The 21,522-nt window shown below is 40.6% G+C and overlaps 1 protein-coding gene across 1 annotated transcript; it reads left to right on the top strand.

The window, feature by feature from the left end:
• The first annotated feature begins 198 nt into the window (after positions 1 to 198).
• pnpla3 (patatin-like phospholipase domain containing 3) lies at positions 199 to 20,865 on the top strand. The gene is made up of 9 exons (XM_034673656.1): positions 199 to 521; positions 2,189 to 2,421; positions 6,192 to 6,257; positions 12,944 to 13,153; positions 15,090 to 15,150; positions 16,179 to 16,355; positions 16,446 to 16,578; positions 17,617 to 17,724; positions 18,114 to 20,865. Exons 1-9 carry the CDS (start codon positions 335 to 337, stop codon positions 18,352 to 18,354), a joined length of 1,416 nt encoding a protein of 471 aa, XP_034529547.1. The 5' UTR covers positions 199 to 334; the 3' UTR covers positions 18,355 to 20,865.
• Positions 20,866 to 21,522: the final 657 nt, after the last annotated feature.

Genomic DNA, 21,522 nt, shown 5'->3' with positions numbered 1-21,522 from the left:
TTAAAATAAATTGCTTATTCATCTGTTATCTATTGAAGACTCAGCTAAAGGTACGTTTGAAATATTTAATATTGGTGTGGAAACCATAGGTGGAAACCTTCTCCACTCTGACCGATAGTCCGCCTGGTGCTTACATGTCTGACAGCCCCTGAAGGCACCATGAGCCCCCTCCCTGCCCTCCATTTATAGAGCCAGCTGTTGACCTGTTGAGAGTCAGACCGCTTCTCTCCACAAAGCCGGACCGAAAGCAACAGTGTCCCTCCCGCAGCTCTCAGCGGAGTGTACACGGTGTTCTACCCGCTCTCAGGGCTCCCAAGCCCGGGTATGCCCCACCATGTTCGACCTGAACGAAGGCTGGAACCTGTCTTTCGCCGGCTGCGGGTTTTTGGGGATTTATCACATCGGAGTAGCGAGCTGTCTGCTGGAGAAAGCGCCGTACCTCATCCGAGGAGCCACCAAGCTGTACGGAGCCTCTGCTGGAGCTCTGACCGCCTCTGTGCTCGCCAGCCAGGCTTCAATCAGTAAGAAACACCGGCTGCATGTCCTGGAGCTCTGATGTTAGAACAGGAGGAGTTAAAGCGGACAACAACATTAATGTGCTTTTTATTCTGTTATGAGAAATTATTATGATAAATATAATAATTCTTATAATACTTTTTATTAGGTTGTTTTTTACAAGTAGTTCATATAATCTTGAAAAATATTGAACAATTTTAGGAAAAATATATATATTTTTATGTACTTTGATGAAATATTAAATTTCAGTTTCAGTTAAGTAACTACAGTACAATAACTCTCTGACTTTAACATCATTTTTAGTAAGTTTCTGTTGCACCTAGTCTTATTCTTTATCAAAAATGACTTTTATTTATGAATCCCACTCAGAAATAAACATTAATACACTTGGGTTTTGGGACATTATATTTTAATACTGTCCGTATTAAATATATCTATCAATTTTCAAGCAGGTTAATTTAAAAGCAATGTCACACCTTGCTTTCACTATTGCAATGCATGTAGCACATGAAATATTAACCTGGCAGTGCGTATCGTTTCGTATCGTATCGTACCGTACGTATCTACTGTATTATTGTATCCTATTATTGTTTTGTTTCGTATCTTATTGTTTCTTATCCTGTTGTGTCGTATCATTTTGTTTCATGTCATGTCGTCGTGTCATATCTTGTGTCATGTGTCTTTATTGTATTGTTTTGTTTCGTATCGTTTTGTCTGTTGTGCTGTGTTGTTTCATATATTTCATGTTAGGCACTGTCGTAGCCTATCTTTTTGTGTCGTGTTCGTGTTGTGCATTATCATTTCATACTGCACCATTGTGTCTTATTATATGGTATCATATAATTCTGCATCGTATCCCCAGATTCTGAAGCACAGTTTTATCAAACACAGAGAGACTCAGCTTCCTAACGTCCTAAACTTTCTGTCGTTTGATGTTATGAACCTGTAACCTGTGTTTTAACCTCACTGGTTTAGCTGTTGACTCATGTCAGAGAGATACGACTCTATCAGAGATAAAACAGTATCTGAGGGTGTGTTATATTCAACATGCCACAACATGAAATCTTTTTAAAATACATTTTAAGCAGTAAATAGAGCTGTTAGTCATTTAGAATCCCTTTAGTTTATAATCCTCTCAGCTCTGTCTTTAGCAGAAAATCTAACTGTGCAAACAGATGCCCTTCAATGCATTCAGTTCGATGTGAATTAAAGTCTGTTTTGAGCCGTGATGACGCTCCCTGTGTTTAAAGCAGAGCTAACATGCTGTTGATAATTTGCACAAGATTAGATTAACATGTCTAATCAGTCCCCTTCAGATTAGAGAGCACTGCTCATAAATTTAAGTATACATCCAGCAGCCTGATAATGGCCTCATTGATATACGTTCAGCAGGAGCTATCAGTGGCGTGCAATCAGAAGAGAACTTGTCCTGTCTTGTAGCGGACGGCGTGAGTCAGAGGAACCTTTTTCACTTCTCCAGCCGTGAAAAACGAATCACAACATCCCAACACGGGGGCTCAGATAGGACTCCCGGAGAAGGGGTCATTGTTGGTCGTTGACTCCTAGCTTCACTGAGTATTGATCCAGAAGCTGATTGTGTGTCCTTGTTTGCAGAGCATTGATCTTTAAAGTTTCTGTTGGTCTAAACTTCTCTTTCTTCTCTGGTTTGAAGTTAAATGCTGTGAAGATGTCATCGAGGTCGCGAAAGAGGCCAGGAAGAGGAACCTGGGCCCCCTGCACCCGACCTTTAACCTGGTGAAGGTGATAAAGACTGGCCTGGATCGGGACCTCCCCTCCGATGCACATATCCTGGCCTCGGGTCGGCTGTGCGTATCTCTGACCCGAGTGTCCGACGGGGAGAACGTGCTGGTGTCAGAGTTCAACACTAAAGATGAACTCATACAGGTGAGGGGACGTAAAGACCGGCCTGAGTCAGGTCAGAGTTTAACGGATGCATGCAAAGTCTCTACCAAAGAGCCTGGGAGAAACACAGATGTTCTTAGTGATTTATAGAGCTGGTTGTTTTTGTTTTGGCCTCTGGATGATTCAGCAGGAGGTAAAATCTCATAAGCAATTATAATCGAAATAAATCTGACCTAAAAAAAGCTCCCAGAAACAAGCTAAGCTAATCGTATCTATCCCTCAGGATGTGCTTCATCCACTAATGTGGCATAAAAATGCAGATTTTAAACATCAAACTGTTGTTATCATTGTTTTGATGATTCATATTTTACTGTTTGGAGAAAAAGGAGAGCTTTGTGGATAATTCAAACCAGAATAATCAAAGTAAATCTGACCTAAAAAGAAGCTCAGAGAAATGAGCGATGCTGCTTTGACTACCATTTATCTACATCCTGTTATTGTTTGCAGCAGTCGCATGATAAATCACTGGAGATCAATAAGTATTTGCTGATACCTTCACAGTCATGGGTTTGGTTGTGGAGAGGAAACGCCTCTAGCCTTAATTTTTTCATGACAGCAACATTTTTGCAGCAGGCATTTTGGATAAAAAGGTTTGAATTCTTTGGTCAAAGGTTTTAAAAGCTGCAAATGGAGGAAATCTGACAACATTTGATCATTTCTCTTCTTCTTTAGTCATCAACAACTGACATCTTCTATAAGCGATGGCGAAAACAGGGAAGGACATCAGCAAACAGCTAACATGTGATGCCGATGTTAAAAACGCAACTGATCCAGCAGCTCATTCCAACAAAATTGTTGTCGGTTATTGAATATCTGTTGTGGCTTAATCCCCCGCCTTGTCCAGGAACCCAAACTAATCATTATAAATATATATATAAATATGTGTATATATATATATATATATATATATATATATATATATATATATATATATATATATATATATATATATACACAAATTCAGTCCGTCATATTTGTGGCTTTTGTGCCTTTATTTAGAGAATAGAACCGTGGAAAGAGAAGGGAACTGGTAGAGAAAGCAGTTAACGACAAGTGGTGAAGGGCTGCAGGTCAGATTAGCCTCTGTACATGGGGCACACAACTTCAACACTAAGCCAAACTATAAAAAAAATGATAAATTGTGAAAGTGCTTTAAAACCATCTCCAACTTTTTGGGAATTACAGACTCAGTGAGAAGACATTTTCAGTTCTTACAGCCCGACGAAATCTCTGAAGGGATTTTATTTCCCATAACTACCTGCTAATTATCTCGCTTATTATCGGCTACTAACTTAAAGCTGGGGTTGGTAATCAGATTTAGATACAGTTTTTGTTTTACTGGTTAAAATTATCTTTATGTCCTGATGGCAATCAATACATAATGTGTTCCTAAAAAAGAGCGAAAAAGAGCTGCTATCTACAGCCGGAGTAAACCTGGGAAAACACCAACCAATCACCGTTTTTTGGGTGCCAAAATTTTAAACCATTCAAATCCCATCCTGCCGTTCTGCCCGCCTCCTGCGCATGCATTTCCCCGGCGTGTACTCCCCGTCCCCTGCCTCTGCTTCCCCTGACTCTATTTCCTGCCCCTCTCGCTCGACCTCGGGACTGTCCCCTCTGACCCGATGAGGTGCTTTGCTCAGGACTGTAGTCCGGATCAGAGTCTAAAAAGCTCTCACCACGGGGGCTCTGACAAGCAAAAGAATTAATAACATCTAGTAAGTCCTATAGAAAATGTATATGTACTGTAGCGTCCGTCCGGACGCTGTAGGGATGAAGAGCCGATTCGTGAACATGTTGAGTTTTACTAACTGGTCTCTGTCGGCCGTGAGCACGCCAACCAACAAAGCAACAATCAATGTTTGAATGAATGAAGAACTTCTCCTCTTGTCTCTCTTCTCTCCCGCTCACACACTCTTCACCTCAGTCTCCTGATGCCTTCACTGACTGTCAACACTGTAGGAATTAAGAACATCTACACTGAACACGTTTAACAAACAGTAGAGCTGTTACAGTATTATATGTGTTATAACTTTTCTCCTGATATCGTGTCACTGGTACAACTGTATAATGCTAGCATGATAGTTGTGAGTACTAACAGCAGCCATGTTATTATGTGTTTTTAACTCTCACTATGATAATGTTTTGATGAGGACCGGTTTTGAATCAGTCACGATCATATGGTCGCAAGTCAGCGGCGCTCGTGCATGTGAGCGGGGGGGGGGCGTCGTTTTGGAGGAGCTCCGAGGGAGGAGGGGAGGGGTTAGCCAGAGTCCTGAGGAAATGCTACATTCAAATTCATGCTAGTTTTCCGAGACTACCAACCCCAGCTTTAAGATGCAAACACATTGATAAAAACATTGATTTAAAGATTATTTTATTGATTTAAATGCTTTATGTTTACAGTTTTTAAAAATAGTACCAGTGATTCCTCATCAGTTAGTGTTCCATGGTGATGGATTCTTTTCTGCCTGTTGTGGTGGATTGAACATGAAACTGTCCTCATTCAGCTCTCCTTCTCTGAGCTCTGCGGTTCACACACCTTTAAAAATAAACAAATATCACAACTTTGAACCCTGCTGCTGTCATCACCACCACTCATGGTTTAAGTTTCTGTGTAGAGATTGCTAGTGTTGTAGTACTCGAGATCGGTCTTAGTCTCGAGACCGCTTATTTAAGGTCTCGGTCTTGTCTTGGATTCGAAATAATTTTTACTCTGTCTTGTCTCGGACTGGGCGGATTACGGTCCAGACCACCACTGATGCACTCTGTGTCCCAGAGTTTCTCAATTAATTCATTTTTTCCTCACCTGTTACGGCCGCGTCTTTTGTGGTGCTACAGTGAATGGCACGCCCCCTGCACTCTTGCATTAATGAATGGAGACAGATGACAGGAGGAGAGACTGTGTGCCCGTGACCAGAGAAGGGCACAATTAAATACCTGCCACAGGATTACCACAGGCAACACCTAAAACTCATCAAATAAAAACACTACAAATATTCACTAAAGAATATAAAAAAATGCACACAACTAATGAGAAAAGGAAGGCTTGACAAATAATCCTGCCTACCTCCTACCTCTCCTGAGATCACAGGCAACTGAAAACATAGTTTTACCTAACGACGACCAAAACAAAACTTAAGGTGTCAAAAGACTCTAACAGCGCGTCAAAAGAAAGGCAACAAAGACAAAATCAAACCTTGTTTGTTGTTTTCAATTGTGTTTACAGCAAACTTGAATAAAATAAACAGAAGTCTTTTATTTTGTTAACTCTCAAAGATTTTTCATTGATATGGTCTTGGTCTTGTCTCGGTCTTGCCCTACCTTGGTCTTGGTCTTGGTCTTGGTCTCGGGCATGTCTTGGTCTCGGTCAATGTGGTCTTGACTACAACACTGCAGATCGCTAACCTAAAGTTTCTCTGACCTGCTCCGCTCATCGATGTGGAAATGTCCGATTTAGCATGCTAACCGAAGCTAACATTTTAGCTACATTGTATTGATGCTAATGTAAGCTAACGGTTTTGCTTCACCTTACTTCAACAAGCAGAAGCTAAGTGTGCCGGAACTCTTTTCAGTGGATTGATTTGACATGACATGTGATCAGTTTGTCTCTGGCGTTGATCATGTTAGTGAAAGTTAATAACCATCATCAAGGGGTTTTGACCAATCAGAATCAAGCATCTTACACAGCTGGAAAATCAGTAAGAAAGTCGGGTGATATTAACTTTGTTTAAACTCTGTTTTGTTCACAGGCGCTGATCTGTAGCTGCTTCATCCCCATCTACTGTGGCCTGATTCCTCCGTCCTTCAAAGGAGTGGTGAGTGTTGAAATCACTTCTTATCACGCTTTGATTATTTCTTCCCTTTTAAAACGCACGATTTTTTGTTTGCTTCTTTGCGTGTCATGAAAACTCTGTTGGGGTGATGTAACCGTGCGAGGGAAATGAGGTTTGAAAAAAGGAGAAGGAAGTCGAAAAAACTGTCACTACAAGCAACCCTGAGCAGCAACTTTCTCAAGTGTTTAAAAACAGATCATGATAATTTAAGGATGATTTCAGCAGCATTTAAAACACATCTATCATCTGAAAGTGAAACAGATTACTGCAGGTCAAGGTGCAACCCTGCATGAGATCATGTTTGGATGAAGAGCTGTCGATGCAGTATCAGCTGAAAATCTTTCCTCACGTTGATTTATCAGCGTGTCTGGACTTTGGCAGTGATCTTACTCAGAGTGTTGGTTACTCTGTTTGTGTGCAACAGTAAACAGGCAGCACTAATCAGAGGCCGTCACAATGACAGCTGAAGAAGTCAGATTAGATCCAGATGAAGCCGTAAAGACTCAATGAAATGCAAAGGTCAGGTGCTCGTAATGAGACGACATGTTGCATAATAATCCTGAAAAAAAAGAGGAGATCAAGTTTAATGATGCAAACAATTTAACTGGCATAACCTTAGTCCTAATGTTTTCATAGATGGGAGTTGTTGGGTTACAGCTGCCTTTATCAGTCATTAAGTTCATGTAATCGTGTTGGTTTGAAAACAAGAGAGCACTTTGAAACACAAAAGTCAGACTCAAATCCACTAACTTACTTACCGAGGTCGACCAGCAAGTCCTTTAACTCCTGCAACTTCTGAAAGGTTAAAATACAGTTTTGTCAATGAAGTCTGATGGGTTTACTCTTAAGTCATGTTTTCTACAGCAATCCTTCATTGGACACTTAGAATAACAACCTGATGATATCAATGACAGAACATGAACTCCTTTAAACCCCAAAATGTGTATAAATGGGACCCAAATCTCCAAAACTGGAATAGTTTGAAGTTCTAAAAGTTTGAGTAACTCTTTGTTTGAAGCTATTGAAAAAAAACTTAATTTTACTTTGCAGAAGACAAGAGTTGTTTTTCTACAACTGCCTTCATAAGTCTTTATGTTTATGTTCTTGTGTTGGTTTGAAAACAAGAGAGCCCTTTGAAACACAAAGTCATACACAAATAAACAAACTAACATACAAAGGCAGCAACTCCTGTTTTCTGCAAGGTTAAAATACATTTTTGGTCAATGAGAAGGGCGAGTTTACTCTTCACGTCTATTCTGCAACAATCTTAAGTCAGACACTTAGAATAACAATCTGAGGAAGTCAGTGACAAGAACAAGAACTCCTTTAAACCTCAAAATGTGTATAAATGGGACGCAGATTTACAATACTGTAAGAGTTTGAAGTTCTTAAAGTTGCCTTACCTCTGTGTTTGAAGCAACTATATACAAACCAGTATTTTAACCTTGTAGAACAAACAAGTTGCTGGTCTACGTTTGCCTTTATCAGTTGTTACTTTTATGATATTGTGTTGGGTTGGATACAAGCTTGCCCTTTTAAACACATAAATCACACGAATTAACAAACTAACCTACTGAGGCTGAGGTAGACCAGCAGCTCCTGTTTTCTACAAGGTTGAATACAGGTTTGGTCAATAAAGTCTGGTGTGTTTACTCTTCAAATGTCTATTTTGCAGCGATCCTTTCGATATACAATACCGGAAATATTTGAAGTTCTTAAAGTTGACTTAACTCAGTTTAAAGCAAACATTGACAAAAACAGTAATTCTATCTTGCAGAACACGGGGGTTGTTGGTCTACACGTGCCTTTATCTGTCTTCATGTTTCTGAGTTGTGTTGAGTTTTATGGTCAGTAAAGTCTAGTGGGTTTACTCTTAAGACGTCTCTTGGCTTAATATGGGACCTGAGAAACGAAATTTCGTTCCATATCATGCGACAGCTTGTATTGGTATGACAATAAAAAACCTTGAATCCTTGAATCCTGGAATCCTATTTTGCAGCGGTCCTTTGTCAGACACTTGGAACAACAACCTGAGGAAGTTGGTGACAATAACAAGAACTCCTTTAAACCTCAAAAAATGTTTATATAGGACCCAAAATTAAAATACTTGTATTGGCATAACTCTGTTTTAAAGCCACTAGACTCAAAAACAGTTTTTTTACCTTGCAGAATACAGGAGTCATTGGTCTACAGCTGCCTTTATCAGTCTTTACGTTGATGTAGGTGGGATGATATTTGATACAAGCTTACAGTACAGATAAAAACATAAACTAACCTACCAGAAGAGAGGTAGATCAGCAGCTCCTGCTTACTATAAGTCTAGTGGCTCTGAGGGACAATTTTCTATAATACAGCAAGTATTATATGTGTTTCAAGGAACTTATCAAGCTCATTTTGCCATCAATTAAAGCTTAATTTTGGCTCGTAATAACTTGAAATACAATTATATTCTGGCCCAGATTTGAAATACTAAAATTCTTCAAAGGTGTTCAAAGTCTCAGTCCAAGAGAAAGTGTTAAAAGTTGAGTTGGTAGTTTACCTGTGTCCGCTGAAAGAAGAGGGTTTCCTCTTTTAATTAGGACACAAAGAAAGCAGCTTTAAATGTAAAAATAAAGGTAAAACATAAAAGCTAAGCTTTAGATAATCCACAGAGAAAGCAAGAAACTGCACAGAACTACCACCAAAATAAAAAAAGATGACAGAGTGAATTTAAAGCAGTAAGTCAAAAGTTTCTGGCTCCGCAGCTCTGGCCTCAGCACACAACTGTTACACAACAGGACACTGCTGACAAACAACCTCTTTGTGGACAGTCAGTCCACTTCACCCTGAATGAGTTTGTTGTCTCTGATTTTGTGTCAAAGGTTAATTTAAAAACAGAAACACCATTAAACTGCTGTCAGTTAGAGGTCTTTACATCTGTCTGCACCCTGCAGGAGTTATCTGTGGATTCTGTACATCGCGTACTTTCTGCAGTGAGCTGGATCACCGCCCAGTTTACTCTGACTCACCGACTCAAACTATGAATCTGCAGTATTAGGAAGCATGGCACCATGTGGGCTGACAGTGTGGTGAGCAGCTCATGTGGTGGCTCAGTCGTAAAAATTATGTAATTAATTTGTCTGTTAAAGTTAGGTAATGCTCGTGTGCTAGTTCCACAATGATAAGAAACTCAGGTGTCACTATAGAGTCAAATAAAGTTTATTCTAAGCACTACTTTATTTGGAGATAAAGTTCAACCTTTCAAACGTAACAGGCAAACTCTTTAAAAGTGATCAAAATACAGACTTTAAGGAAAAATGCTCAACATGATTTTACTTGGTTCTCTCCTCAGAGCTCAAAGTTATGCCTCTGGACTTTTCGTCTATTTTCACTCCAAATTGTTTTGATGTTACATGACCATAAAATTTGGAGTTACAAAATGTTCTGTAAAGCCATGAGAAAGCAGACACATGCAAAACCAAGTTACACTGAATTTTTTTTTTTTTTTTCAGACTGCTTTGGAAATATGACATTTAGTTGGATTATTTGTTTTTTGGGACATTTCAGAGACCCAACTATGCTAACCTCAGTGTACTAACAGGATAATGCTGAATAAAAGGATCAGATATTGTGAGGAGGGTGTTGAAGCTCAGTGTTGAGGTTCTGCTCAACCTGTCCTTTTATATAACAACCTCCTCATTATATACTAGATCATACTAACTACACAAACTTAGAATAGTTCTACACTTAATATTGATTTGAACATGATTTTATTGATCTAAAAATGATAACATGTCTTATGGTAAACGCCTCTGTGATGTTAAAGAAGTAACTAATTTCATCTTGTGTGCACAATATACATATTTAGTGATCACAAGGTAATAACTTGCTCCAAAAGATAATGAACTTGCTCCCATAAGATAACAATTTGTGCGCACAACATGATTATCTTGTTGAAAAAAGTTTTGATCTTGTGCACACAAGACACTAACATGTGCACACAAGATAATTGACTTGTTCCCACAAGACAACATCTTATGTGCTCAACATAAGTATCTTGTGTTGCGTAATTGTACGCGTAATTATTTTGTTGCAACAAGTGGTTATCTTGTGTGCACAAGATACTTACTTGTTTACATAATATCTTGCTCCCAAAACATAATATATTTTGCACACAAAATAATCTACTTGTCCCCCAAGAGAACAACTTATGTACATTGCATGATTATCTTGTGGAAACAAGTTTTGATGATATGCTCATAAGATCATAACTTGTGCGCACAAGATACTAACTTGTTTCCATAAGATTTTAACCTATTTTTACAAGATAATTATATTTTGTGCTCAAGATATTTAACCTGTTCCCTCAAGATAGCAACTTGTGGGAACAAAGTCATCTATTGCGCACAAGTTAATTAAGATAATTAACCAGTGGGCACAAGATACTTACATGTTTCATCAAGATATTTATATTGTGTATACAAGATAATTCACCTGTTTTCACATGATAACAAATTGTGCCGCAACAAAATGATCTTGTGGAAACAAGTTATTATCTTGTGCACAAAGATTCTTACCTCTCGAAAAGATAATGACATGGGCCCAAAACATGATTACATGTTGCATCCAAGATAAGTAACGTATCCTGTACAAGACTTATGCGCACAACATAATTATCTTGTTGGAAAAAGTTTTTATAATGTTCGCACAAGATACTATTTTTAATCCCTATTTAAACTATCACCTCTGTTAACTTTGTTCTTTTATTTGCTCTTTAGATTTTTTTTTATTTAATTACTGCAGAATATTTTTATTGCTTTTTTTATCTCATTTATTTATCATTTGTAAATTAAACCATCAACCTTTTGTCTTTTTTGATTTATTGTCTCTAGTTTTGTTGTGCGTCCGCCTCTTAATTCATTCAATTTTCTTGGAAATCTCTTTGAATCTCTAAGACCGATTTGATTGAAGGGTGGTATCTAAATCAAGTTTAATTTAATGATTTAAAAAAGGATCCATTTCTAATGAAGTAAATCCAATATGATGATAAATGTACTATCTTTCACTGAGAGCGTCTTGAACACATTTCTGCCCTCTGTGATGCATATTTGACGATCCTGACCTCCATTTCCTCGCTGACCTACATCCTGTCACACTGAGCCTGCATGTTTCACAGCTGGCAGCGTCTCTGCCAAGCAGAATTGGATTTTACAACCGGCACTAAGAACAAGGTTAATTCCTTCTCCACATCATCAAAAGCTCTTCAGATGATAAAGACTTCCTTTCATTTTCTGACTCTGCAGACTTTGACTCCAAAACCAGAGCGGAGAAATTCATTAAGCCAAAAAAAAGGTGCAAGTCTCTGAAGATGAAGTCACTTGCACATAAATAACGAAGCTACAGAGACGTGAATGCAGTGTTTGTTTGAGGATAGTGAATGATGAAAGGCTGAAGTGTCCTCTTTAATGTTAGGAAAGAAATGGTCAGTAATATGTAATCATACATGGGACACAAGTACGTCTTTGTGTAGAGTCCGCTCCTTTCATTTTTATAATCATCCTGCAGCAGTTTTCAGTAAAATCACAATCATAACTCAAACTGAAAACTTGATGGTCTCAAACATTCGGTCAAATATTGCTGGACAGGATCCAATATGAATATGTACGGAGACTGACAATTTAGCATGCTAATCGAAGCTAACAGTTTTGATGCTAACGGAAGCTAACGGTTTTACCTCACCTTATGGTCTATGGTGTCAACAAGCAGAAGCTAAATGTGTCTGAACTCTTTTCCGTGGATTGATTTGACATGACGTGTGATCAGTTTGTCTCTGGTGTTGCTCATGTTAGTGACATTTAATAACCGTCATCAAGGGGTCTTGACCAATCAGAAACAAGCATCTTATTACACAGCCGGGGATTATGGAACTATGTTGAAAAAGATGAAGGTTTTTAGGCAGATAAAGTTAACAGCTTAAGGCTGATTTATACTTCTGCGTCGAATCGACGGCGTAGCCTACGCCGTAGGTCCGCGTAGCTTCCGTACCTACGCAGAGGCCTACGCACGTAGCTGACGTGCACCTCCTCCAAAATGTAACTACACGTAGAGCCGACGCGGACCGCAAGCTCTGTGATTGGTCCGCTCGACGGCTTGGTCTTTCCCGCATTCACAGCACTTCCGGGATCCCGGACATCGGCCACACATCGGCCGTGTATTTCATCTCCTCCTCTCTATTCTTCATGTAATCATGTCTGTATGATAAACAGCAACATGTATCAGCTGTAGATTAACTTAACACGCTCTGAATCGATGTGGAAAAGTAAACAGAGATCGTAGCAGGACCGGAAGCAGGCGACCGGCTATCAGAGAGACCGCACTGCCCTCAAGCGTTTCGGAGGAGAATTGCTGCGCGACACGGACACATCGACGCAGAAGTATGTGGGCTCATGTCCGCGTCAGCCCCTGCTGCGTAGGGGCGACGCAGAAGTATAAATCAGCCTTTAGCCCTCAAAGTGCCATCAAGAGTCACACATGTTGGTGTTTTACCTGGTTTCTTTCTAAACTTCCTCTAGGCCACATTTCTTTGCTTAAGCATCCAGCAAAACAGGGTTTAGCTCTCAGGTAGTCCCCAGATGTGTTTTAATGTCTGAGCTCTTTAGTTAAGATTTACTTCCTGTTTGTGTCTCCAGCGTTACGTGGATGGCGGGATCAGCGACAACCTCCCGCAGTCGGAGCTGAAGAACACCATCACCATCTCTCCTTTCTCCGGAGAGAGCGACATCTGTCCCCGAGACAACTCCACCAGCTTCCACGAGCTGCGCTTTACCAACACCAGCATCCAGATGAACCTGGGCAACATGTACCGCCTCAGCAGGGCCCTATTTCCTCCTGAACCGAAGGTAGGGAACACTTAAAGCAGAGACCTTCTGATTGTTGAGATCGTGAGAGAGCGAGTGGAAGTTTAATTTACTTTCTGGAGAGAATTTTAACATGAGGTTTGGCTTACAGAGACCAAACACACTCAGACTCCAACTTACTTATTTTTCCTTGGACAGGCCGACTAGTCCGACTTTACAAACCTACATCTGCTCCATCTTTGGTATAAAAGTAACACCGAGCTGTAGCACGAAGTCTGTCGATGGTAACCGCTCTAACATCGGATTTTCATAAGATTCATCTCTGGTCTGCTGTGGTGTCCGGCTTTTTGCTCCCTCGTAAGTTTTAAGAACGCAGCACGGAACAGCTGGACTTCCTGTCTCGCCTTAACAGCCAAATTCCACCAGATCTTAGTCTGGTCCTTCTCCGCTCCGTCACAGCACCAGATCTGATAGGTTTATATTCTAGTCTTTGGGTTAACTTCCACTGGATCTACTCGGTTGCGTTCCAGCTGCGTACCTGTCGAGGTTCCGACCTGCTGGATCAGAGACTTCTATTTTTGCCAGATGCTGGAGCAAGACACATCAATCTCAACAGAGCAGATGGAGCGGGACAGGAAGTCAGGCACCAAAACAAAATGAAAACATCCGGTTAATTTCAGAATAAAATACTCTGTGTTATCACCAGATCGTATTTCACTTAACTACAACAACAAACCATCATGATGAGCGGAGCCAGGCCTGGAGTCAACAGGTCAGAGGTTTTCAGAGGACCAGAAAGACAACATGGATGAGGAGAGGAGGAGGACAATCCTTGACTCAGTGATTACCGTGGGAAAACCTCGGACACAGATCTGGTGGAATTCCGATGTAGGTTTGACGTAAGGTCTCTCCCCAGCCAATGTGGAGCCTGCTTGTTGTCTCGCCCTAGAAAGAGGGATCATTAACTTGAACCACAACGACTCTGATAAACGAAATTACTAAGGTGGTGACTACCAAGTTCTCAGAGGTGGCAGATGAGGGTTTGGGATAAGAAACACCCCTGAGCATGTCAGGATTAATGGCTGACTGTCACATGTGGGTAAGAAGCTTCTTTAATGAGAGCTGTCTTTGTTTTTTGCTCCTTTTAAAAACCTCCCACCTTGAAATCCAGATCTGGATCTACATTCTGCCTCTTTCTCCCCTCTATCGTCCTCTCTCCTCTGTGTTTTTTTATTTGCTCTGACGTCTGTGAGGTAACTGCTAAGGTGAGCTGGATTTGTGTTTGTTGTGCTGTAGTGACACACGTTGACGACTCCTCTTCTCCCTGCCAACACGTGTGTGTGTGTGCGCCCGTTGTGCCGCCTGGATCCCACGGTTATGTAAGCGGAAGCAGCAGTGTGTGTTTGATCGGGGCAGGTTTGTTCTTACAGCATTCCTGGAGAGAGGAATTACCTCTCAGCAGCCGGCCACATGAAAACTAGTATGACTGTACAGGCCCGAGGCTGTTACCAGAATCCAAATGTCAAATCAAACAGAGTGTGTGTGTCCCTGACTCATGACTGGGTTTATTGGCTGCTCTGATGACAGCTCTCTTTTATAGTAAGTTTCTGTTATGTAATAAATAAAGTACAGTGACGTGATGGCTTCAGTGAAGATATAATGTCAGGTGCATTCAGAAAATACAACTTTACCTTTAAAATGTTCTCCATGAGGTCGTATGGAGCCGATTTTGTTGGTTATAACTTATTATTTCTTTATCTGATGTGAAATATTCACAGCATCGCGGTTTCAGAGCGACAACAGGGACGTCTAGTGGCTTGTAGAGCTCATTGCAGCCATTGGATGCAGAAAGCAGCTAGTTAATTAAAGACTTACTTCTGTCTTATTTACATGATTTAAAGTTAAAAAATGTCTCATTGTTTTGTTTTTTGTTGCATATTGTCTCCTCATATAAGATGCACTCTCTGTGTTTCCTCAGGTGCTCGCTGAGATGTGTCAGAGCGGTTACAAAGATGCTCTACGTTTCCTGGAAGAGAACAGTAAGTTGTCCACGCCTGATATCATCCAATCATGAGAGTCCAGGGTTGCATCTGAAAGCTCTTAACTTCAGTCTCCTCTCTCCTCCGCCGAACTGGAAGTAGTTACTGACCCGCAATTTTAAGTGGCGTCCCAAAGCTCTTGGCTGTTTCCGAAACCGCCTACTATACTAGCAGTACGTACTGATTTGGCCAAAATTCAGTATGTAGTAAGTAGTATGTGAACAAGAGCTAAATCTGCAGTAAGCCAAAACTCCCCGGATGTCTACTGATTAGGGAAAATTTCACATCGGACCAGTCTGCCTCGCGTACTGTTTCCCACAATGCACAGCGCTCGTTCCGCTCTTTCTTTTCCTTCTTTTTTGACGGGAGGAAATCTGTTTTTGGGTGCTGTGAAGGTTATTGAATTACATATAAACCACGTCCAAACTTTTAAAATCATAAATGGATGCTAAAGAAGCAGTTTCTCTATCGGCTTCACCGTTGTTTACTTCCGCTTTCCGAAACCGGAAAACTAGTGACGTCTGGCCCAGCGTACTGCAACACAGATCGAACAGAACAGTCATACTACATACTAAATTCAAACGCAGTATGTAGTAGCAAATACCTACTGCCTACTACATTAGTAAGTAGTATGTAGCAGGCGGTTTCGGAAACAGCCCCAAACTCTGCTGAAGGAGAGAGGACGGAGGAGACTGATCGGAGGAGACTGATCGGAGGAGACTGACCGGAGGAGCGATAATCGAGGACACACAAGTGTAGACTTCGCAAAAGTCTTTTCTCTGATAGACACGCCCCCTTATCGAATACCCCTCACAGATTGGACGCTGCAGCAGCTTGAACTTCTCTGAAACTTCACATCGCCTGAGTTTAATAATAGAGAAAAGACTCCCGTTTCATTTCCTTGCATCTCTGGTCGGAGGGGCTAAGACGCGAGTGAACGGTGCGAGTATGGACGTTTAGAGCTTTGAGACGCAGCCCAGTTGATCCCTTGTACCGTCTCTGACCTTGTGTCTTCTTTATGGTGTCAGACCTGATGATGCAGGAGCAGCCGACCTCGGGCCCCACCCTGCAGGACAGCCCCCCCACCTGCTGCTGCAAGCAGACGGAGACCACCAGAGAGTGGATGCTGCGGAGGCTGCGCCTGCTGAGAAAGCAGCACTGGTGGCTGGATGAGCAGATCATCCTGCCAACGCCGATCAAGAAAGGTACGGTGTCCTCCAACACTCCAGGAAGTAAAACCAACTTATATTACTTGTTATTTGACTGTTTCTCCTCCCTCTCTGTGTGTTCGTCAGTGTTCTGTGAGGCCTGTCAGGATAAATCCGGCCTCTACACCAAAGTGTCCGGGATGCTGCCGATGAGAGTGGCCTCCTACATGCTTATGCCGTACACGCTTCCTGTGCAGTCGGCCTACTCAGCCGCTCAGAGGTGAACAAAAATACCCGATAACTGATTAATCAGTGTGTTTAACCTGCATTCTTTCTAATGGCCAGCAGAGGGCGCCACACTGACTGTAAATTGGTCGCACTTCTCAGCTGGTTTGTCTCCTCAGTATATTTAGTTCCGAATGAGGTTGAGGTCTCAATCTTTAGTTTTAAGGTCTTCTTTAATGCAGCATGGAGCTCAATATATTAATTATGGTCCCATTTAGAGTCAAATAGACCCTGAAGCTTGGCACGCTTTAGGGCGTGGCTACCTTTTTAAGACAAATCCCCCAGACTGTACTCTATGTTCTATTATTAACAAAGACCCAACATCAAGACAGGATAAGATCCAGTCCCATCTTACAGACAGGATTCAGTCTGATCTCATCTTAATCCACCATGAGCAGAGCACTTTGCAGCATTTAGCAAGTTACAGTGGCAAGGACAAACTTCCTTTAACAGGCAGAAACCTCCAGCAGGACCAGACTCATGGTAGACACACATCTGCTGAGACTGTGTTGGAGAGAGGGATAGAGGAGCAGCTGGAGTCAAAATCAGAATCCTGATTCATGTAAAACACCCTGAATTACGATTTCCACCAAGCAAACCAAGCTAGCACAAGTTTAGCTTACACTTTGCTAACATTAGGTTGTTGGCAGATTGAGCTGCTCCGCCATGAGTTTTATAGCTCATCTTTTGAAACGGTGGTCTATCGTAAAAATGCTTTCTGGGACTGGGAGGTGGTTTTATGATGCAATAGCCCTTTTCATGTTGACAGTACAAGGCGATATTTACGTCCCTGTAATGTCTCACCTTCAGTATGAATGCTGCAGAGGTGTGATGGTGGGACCAAGTCATTATCCCTGCTGCTAACCCCTTGCTCCATTCTCCCGTCCAAATATGGTCTTTCCTGGCTCCAAAAAACCCCAAATATAGCCACCAAACATTCAAAACTAGATGCTTCTCAACAGTAGTCCACCAGCAAATGGGTGTCGCCAATGTGACGCCTGTTCGTATGGCTGACCTCTCTCCTCTGTTGCAGGTTTGTGGAGTGGATCCCGGAGGTGCCAGCTGACGTGAGATGGATGTTCGGGGTGGCAGGAGACGTGTACAGACAAGCTTGGAAGGGAACACCAGCCAACTCTCTCAGGTGACGTGTTTGCTGTCGCTTTGCACCTTTAATTTCTTGTTTGGCCTCTCGTTGTCTCCATGCATGTTTTATTTTTTATTTTTTTTATTTAACCTTTATTTAACCAGGTGAGTTAATTGAGAACCAATTCTCATTTGCAATAACGACCTAGGCGAGGAGGCAACACAGGTGGCATGACAATAAATAAAAGACAAAACAAGAAACAGAGAGGACATACATAGAAACCTAGAGACAGAACAATACAATACAAAATATGACAGCAGTGAACAACTTAAAAGCAATTTAAAAGCAAGTACAGTGATGTTGAGTTATGGGGTGTATTAGTTTCATGTATCTCGTTCTGCATCACTGTAACACATCCCTAACTCTCCGTGTTTCTGCCTCCACAGTGAGCCGTGTCTCAGGAAGTGTCTGAGCGATCCGGCCCAGGCTTCAGATTGTGACAAACCCATGCACAGAAACAACCCGCCCGCTCTGTCTGCTCTGGACCTGCACGGGAGCTACTGGGAGATCCCAACTTCCGCCCCCTCCCCTTCCTCCTCCCGTCCTCCTCACATCGCCCCCTCCTCCCCCACGCAGGTCTGCTTCTTCGTGGGCTTGCAGGATGAATCTCAAAGCCTCACACAGTAGTGGAATGATCTCGGACCGGCACCTTAACAACAACGGGGTCAGATTTCCACCTGAGGGGAAAGTCTGAAGCGTCGTTTATCCCCGACTCTGAACACTCCAGACGGCATGCAGTTCAAAGTGTGTCAAAGAGTGCTCTGGAGAGCAGCATCTCCACTTACTCAGGATCATAGATGAGTTTTATGACCTGATTTCAATGTACAGCACAGAAATGTGTCTCCTTTTACAGCCTTACCACAACCTTACCTACCTGTTTGTTTGAAATTTACTCATTTGTTCCTATTTCTGATACTTCATTCATTTTAAAATCCTTTTAAATTTGCTCTATTTACTCGTTTCTTATTTCTGTTGTGTTTATTTTTGTTTATTTTAAACTTTTAAGGCATCGTGGTGGTTTTAGAAAGCCGTATTGGAGGTTTTGTGGCTCCTGTTTGACAAATCAAAGGTCTCCATGAAATCAAAATAGGATTTCAAGTTTCCTTTATCCCACACTGAATGTCTTGTGTTATATCGTCATTTTTTATCGCAGGTTTTAAGCACAATAACAAGAAGACATTTTGAAGGTATTCATAACAATCTTTCAACCTTGCACTTTGGTGGGGTAAATGCTAATTATTTTTGTCTAACGTGATCCTTTCTTAGGTTATTAGTACTCTAAACCTTTTAAGTTACCTGCCAGAGCACCTGCACACGCTAGCAACCTGATTCACCTCTCACACTACTAAATAATTTAAGTTTTCTTGCCCTTCTCGCTCATGTTCTCCCATTTTAATAGCGATTATTAGATGTCTGGCTACCTAGCTTGTTAGCTAGTAATCAGCTAACAGTTACCAGAGTTTGTTACATTTATTGTGTAACAGTTTTTATCTCACATCTATTGTGTTTTTGTTAATACTTGTCCTATCTGTGAAACCTGGTCTCAAGATTTTTCACAGTTTAAAGCTAGCAACAGGAGACCTGTCGAGCTAACGATTCACCTAAAAGCGGTGTGTTTGCCAAATATTTATCTCCTTAAATTTATCCCTTAAGTTAATTATTTTTTTCAGTCTTCCTGTTCTCGAAGGAAGTAAGTATCAGATAAACAACAAATACTTTCAGTCACATGCCAGAGCGCTTGTACAAGCTAGCTCAGGGATTAGCATCCCATCCTATCTATCAGTTTTCATTTTCCAGCCCCTCTCTGGCAAGTTCTCCTAGCTTTTTCATTTCACCTTTTTTATTTTCCACCTGATGATGAAAAACAGAGTTGACCATTTGCTAATTCCAGCTCATCCCAGCTATCATCCCATTTCAGCATTAGCAATAAAGTAATTTGGTGTGTCTAATTTCTCCTTACAGTGAATCAGGGTTCTAAAGCTGCCCTGAGACAGGTACTTTTAAAGTTTTTGGAGGGCAGCATCCAAACCGGAAAGGAAAAATCTAAATTTGATGGTAAAAACTGTGTTAACAGTAAAAAAAAGAAAAGGGTGTTTGTTTGTCCTCTTTAATTGTGACGTTTAGCATGTTCCACTATCTAGCTTATTAGCTAAAGTAAAAAATTAACGACATTCAAAGAGTTGCAATGTTAGGCTTAAAGAAAGGACTCAATTCAGACCCTTTATTAGAGATGCATTTACTCCAACTCTCAAAGCTAGTAATAGCTAACATTAGCTTATAGCAAGCTAGCCAATGTTACGGTTAAAGAATTTTAAGTGAGGCTGAAACGATTGAGAAAATCTGAGGTGATAAAGGTTCTGGTGTTAATTTGGCCCAAAAACTAATCCAATAATAATGTCTGTTTCTTTTTTATTATTGTTGTTGCTTTTGTTTAGTTTTTGTTGTTATCAATTCCCCTGTAGAGACCCAACTTATCTTCATTTAAAAAACATGGGTGCACATTGTTGAAGTCGTTCAAGCCCTGACTACATTATCTTTGAGTGAGCACAAATTCAGTCGTTTAAAATTATCAAAAAGCACTTTAGTGGTAGTTTCATAGGAACTTAAATTAAGCTAAAATTGCTTATGTGTGCTGTTTTTACAGGGATGTTATTTTTCATTTACCACACATCTTGTTTGTCGTTGACGATTTCAACTCTAAGATTAATTTGTTAAGAAGGTTGTGGCATATATAATAGATAAATTATAGCATATGCTACAAAATGAAATGCTAGTTTTGATAAACCTAAGTGTACTTAAACTGAAATTATGTCATAAATGATACACTTTAACCCTGTCCCTTTTCATGTATTAACATTAAAACTTGCCAATTTTCGTAGCATAAAGCCAGCAACAGAATCAATGAGTGTCAGTTTGCTCATGGGAAACTTTGAGGACTTCACTTTAATTATTTATTTTTGCCAAAAATAAAAGGTGACTACTGACCGTGTCCTCTACCAGCGTTATCGTAATGTCAGTGTTATCAATGTAAACAGTTTGACCTTCTACCTGTGAATCTACTTTGTCACTTCTCACTTGAATGTAAAGTTATGTTTATGCACTGTGACTATCTTTTAAGATTAAAATCTTTTAAAATGACTGGTTTGTTTTTCTGTTTGGCTGCAACAAATGGTGAATCAGTTGCCGACATGACAAGGTACAGAAACAGCTGATTATTTGAAAAACAATCTTAATCAAAGGAAAATATTCAAAATGTAATAAAAATAGTATTAAAGAGAGAAATGGCTGTAGTGGAAAAATGTGCAAGCAAAAAATGTGACTTTAAATTTGTAGCATAAAATATTTCACAGTAACAATAAATTAATTATTCAGGCATAATCTTGAAATGGCTACAGGCAACTATTTGTATGTAGTTGTGTTCAAACCAGAACTGTTATCGTGCATACAATTTGAAGATAATTGAACATAGCATGTGAGATTTACAAGGGCTCTTTATTTTTGCTAAATTGCCCAAAAGAATGTCAACTTGAATCCTCTGCCATGGCCATGCCATTTGACGTAAACTAAATCTTTTTATAACTTCTAATCTTTAAAATTTCCACAATACCCTGACCAAGTTTGGGGTTCATTGGATGAAGCGTGTAGGAGGAGTTTGTACGAATATGGACCCAGTAAATTGATTAAAAAACTGCCATTATTCTGAAAATGCAAATCTAAATACCTGACTTCCTGTTGGGTTTGGGGTATGGATGTAAGAGGAATATTTACAGGTTTTCATATGGCCAACATGCAGAT

Source organism: Notolabrus celidotus, chromosome 21, assembly GCF_009762535.1.
Source record: "Notolabrus celidotus isolate fNotCel1 chromosome 21, fNotCel1.pri, whole genome shotgun sequence".
NCBI lineage: Eukaryota > Metazoa > Chordata > Actinopteri > Labriformes > Labridae > Notolabrus > Notolabrus celidotus.
This window is presented reverse-complemented; position numbering and strand designations above follow the sequence as displayed.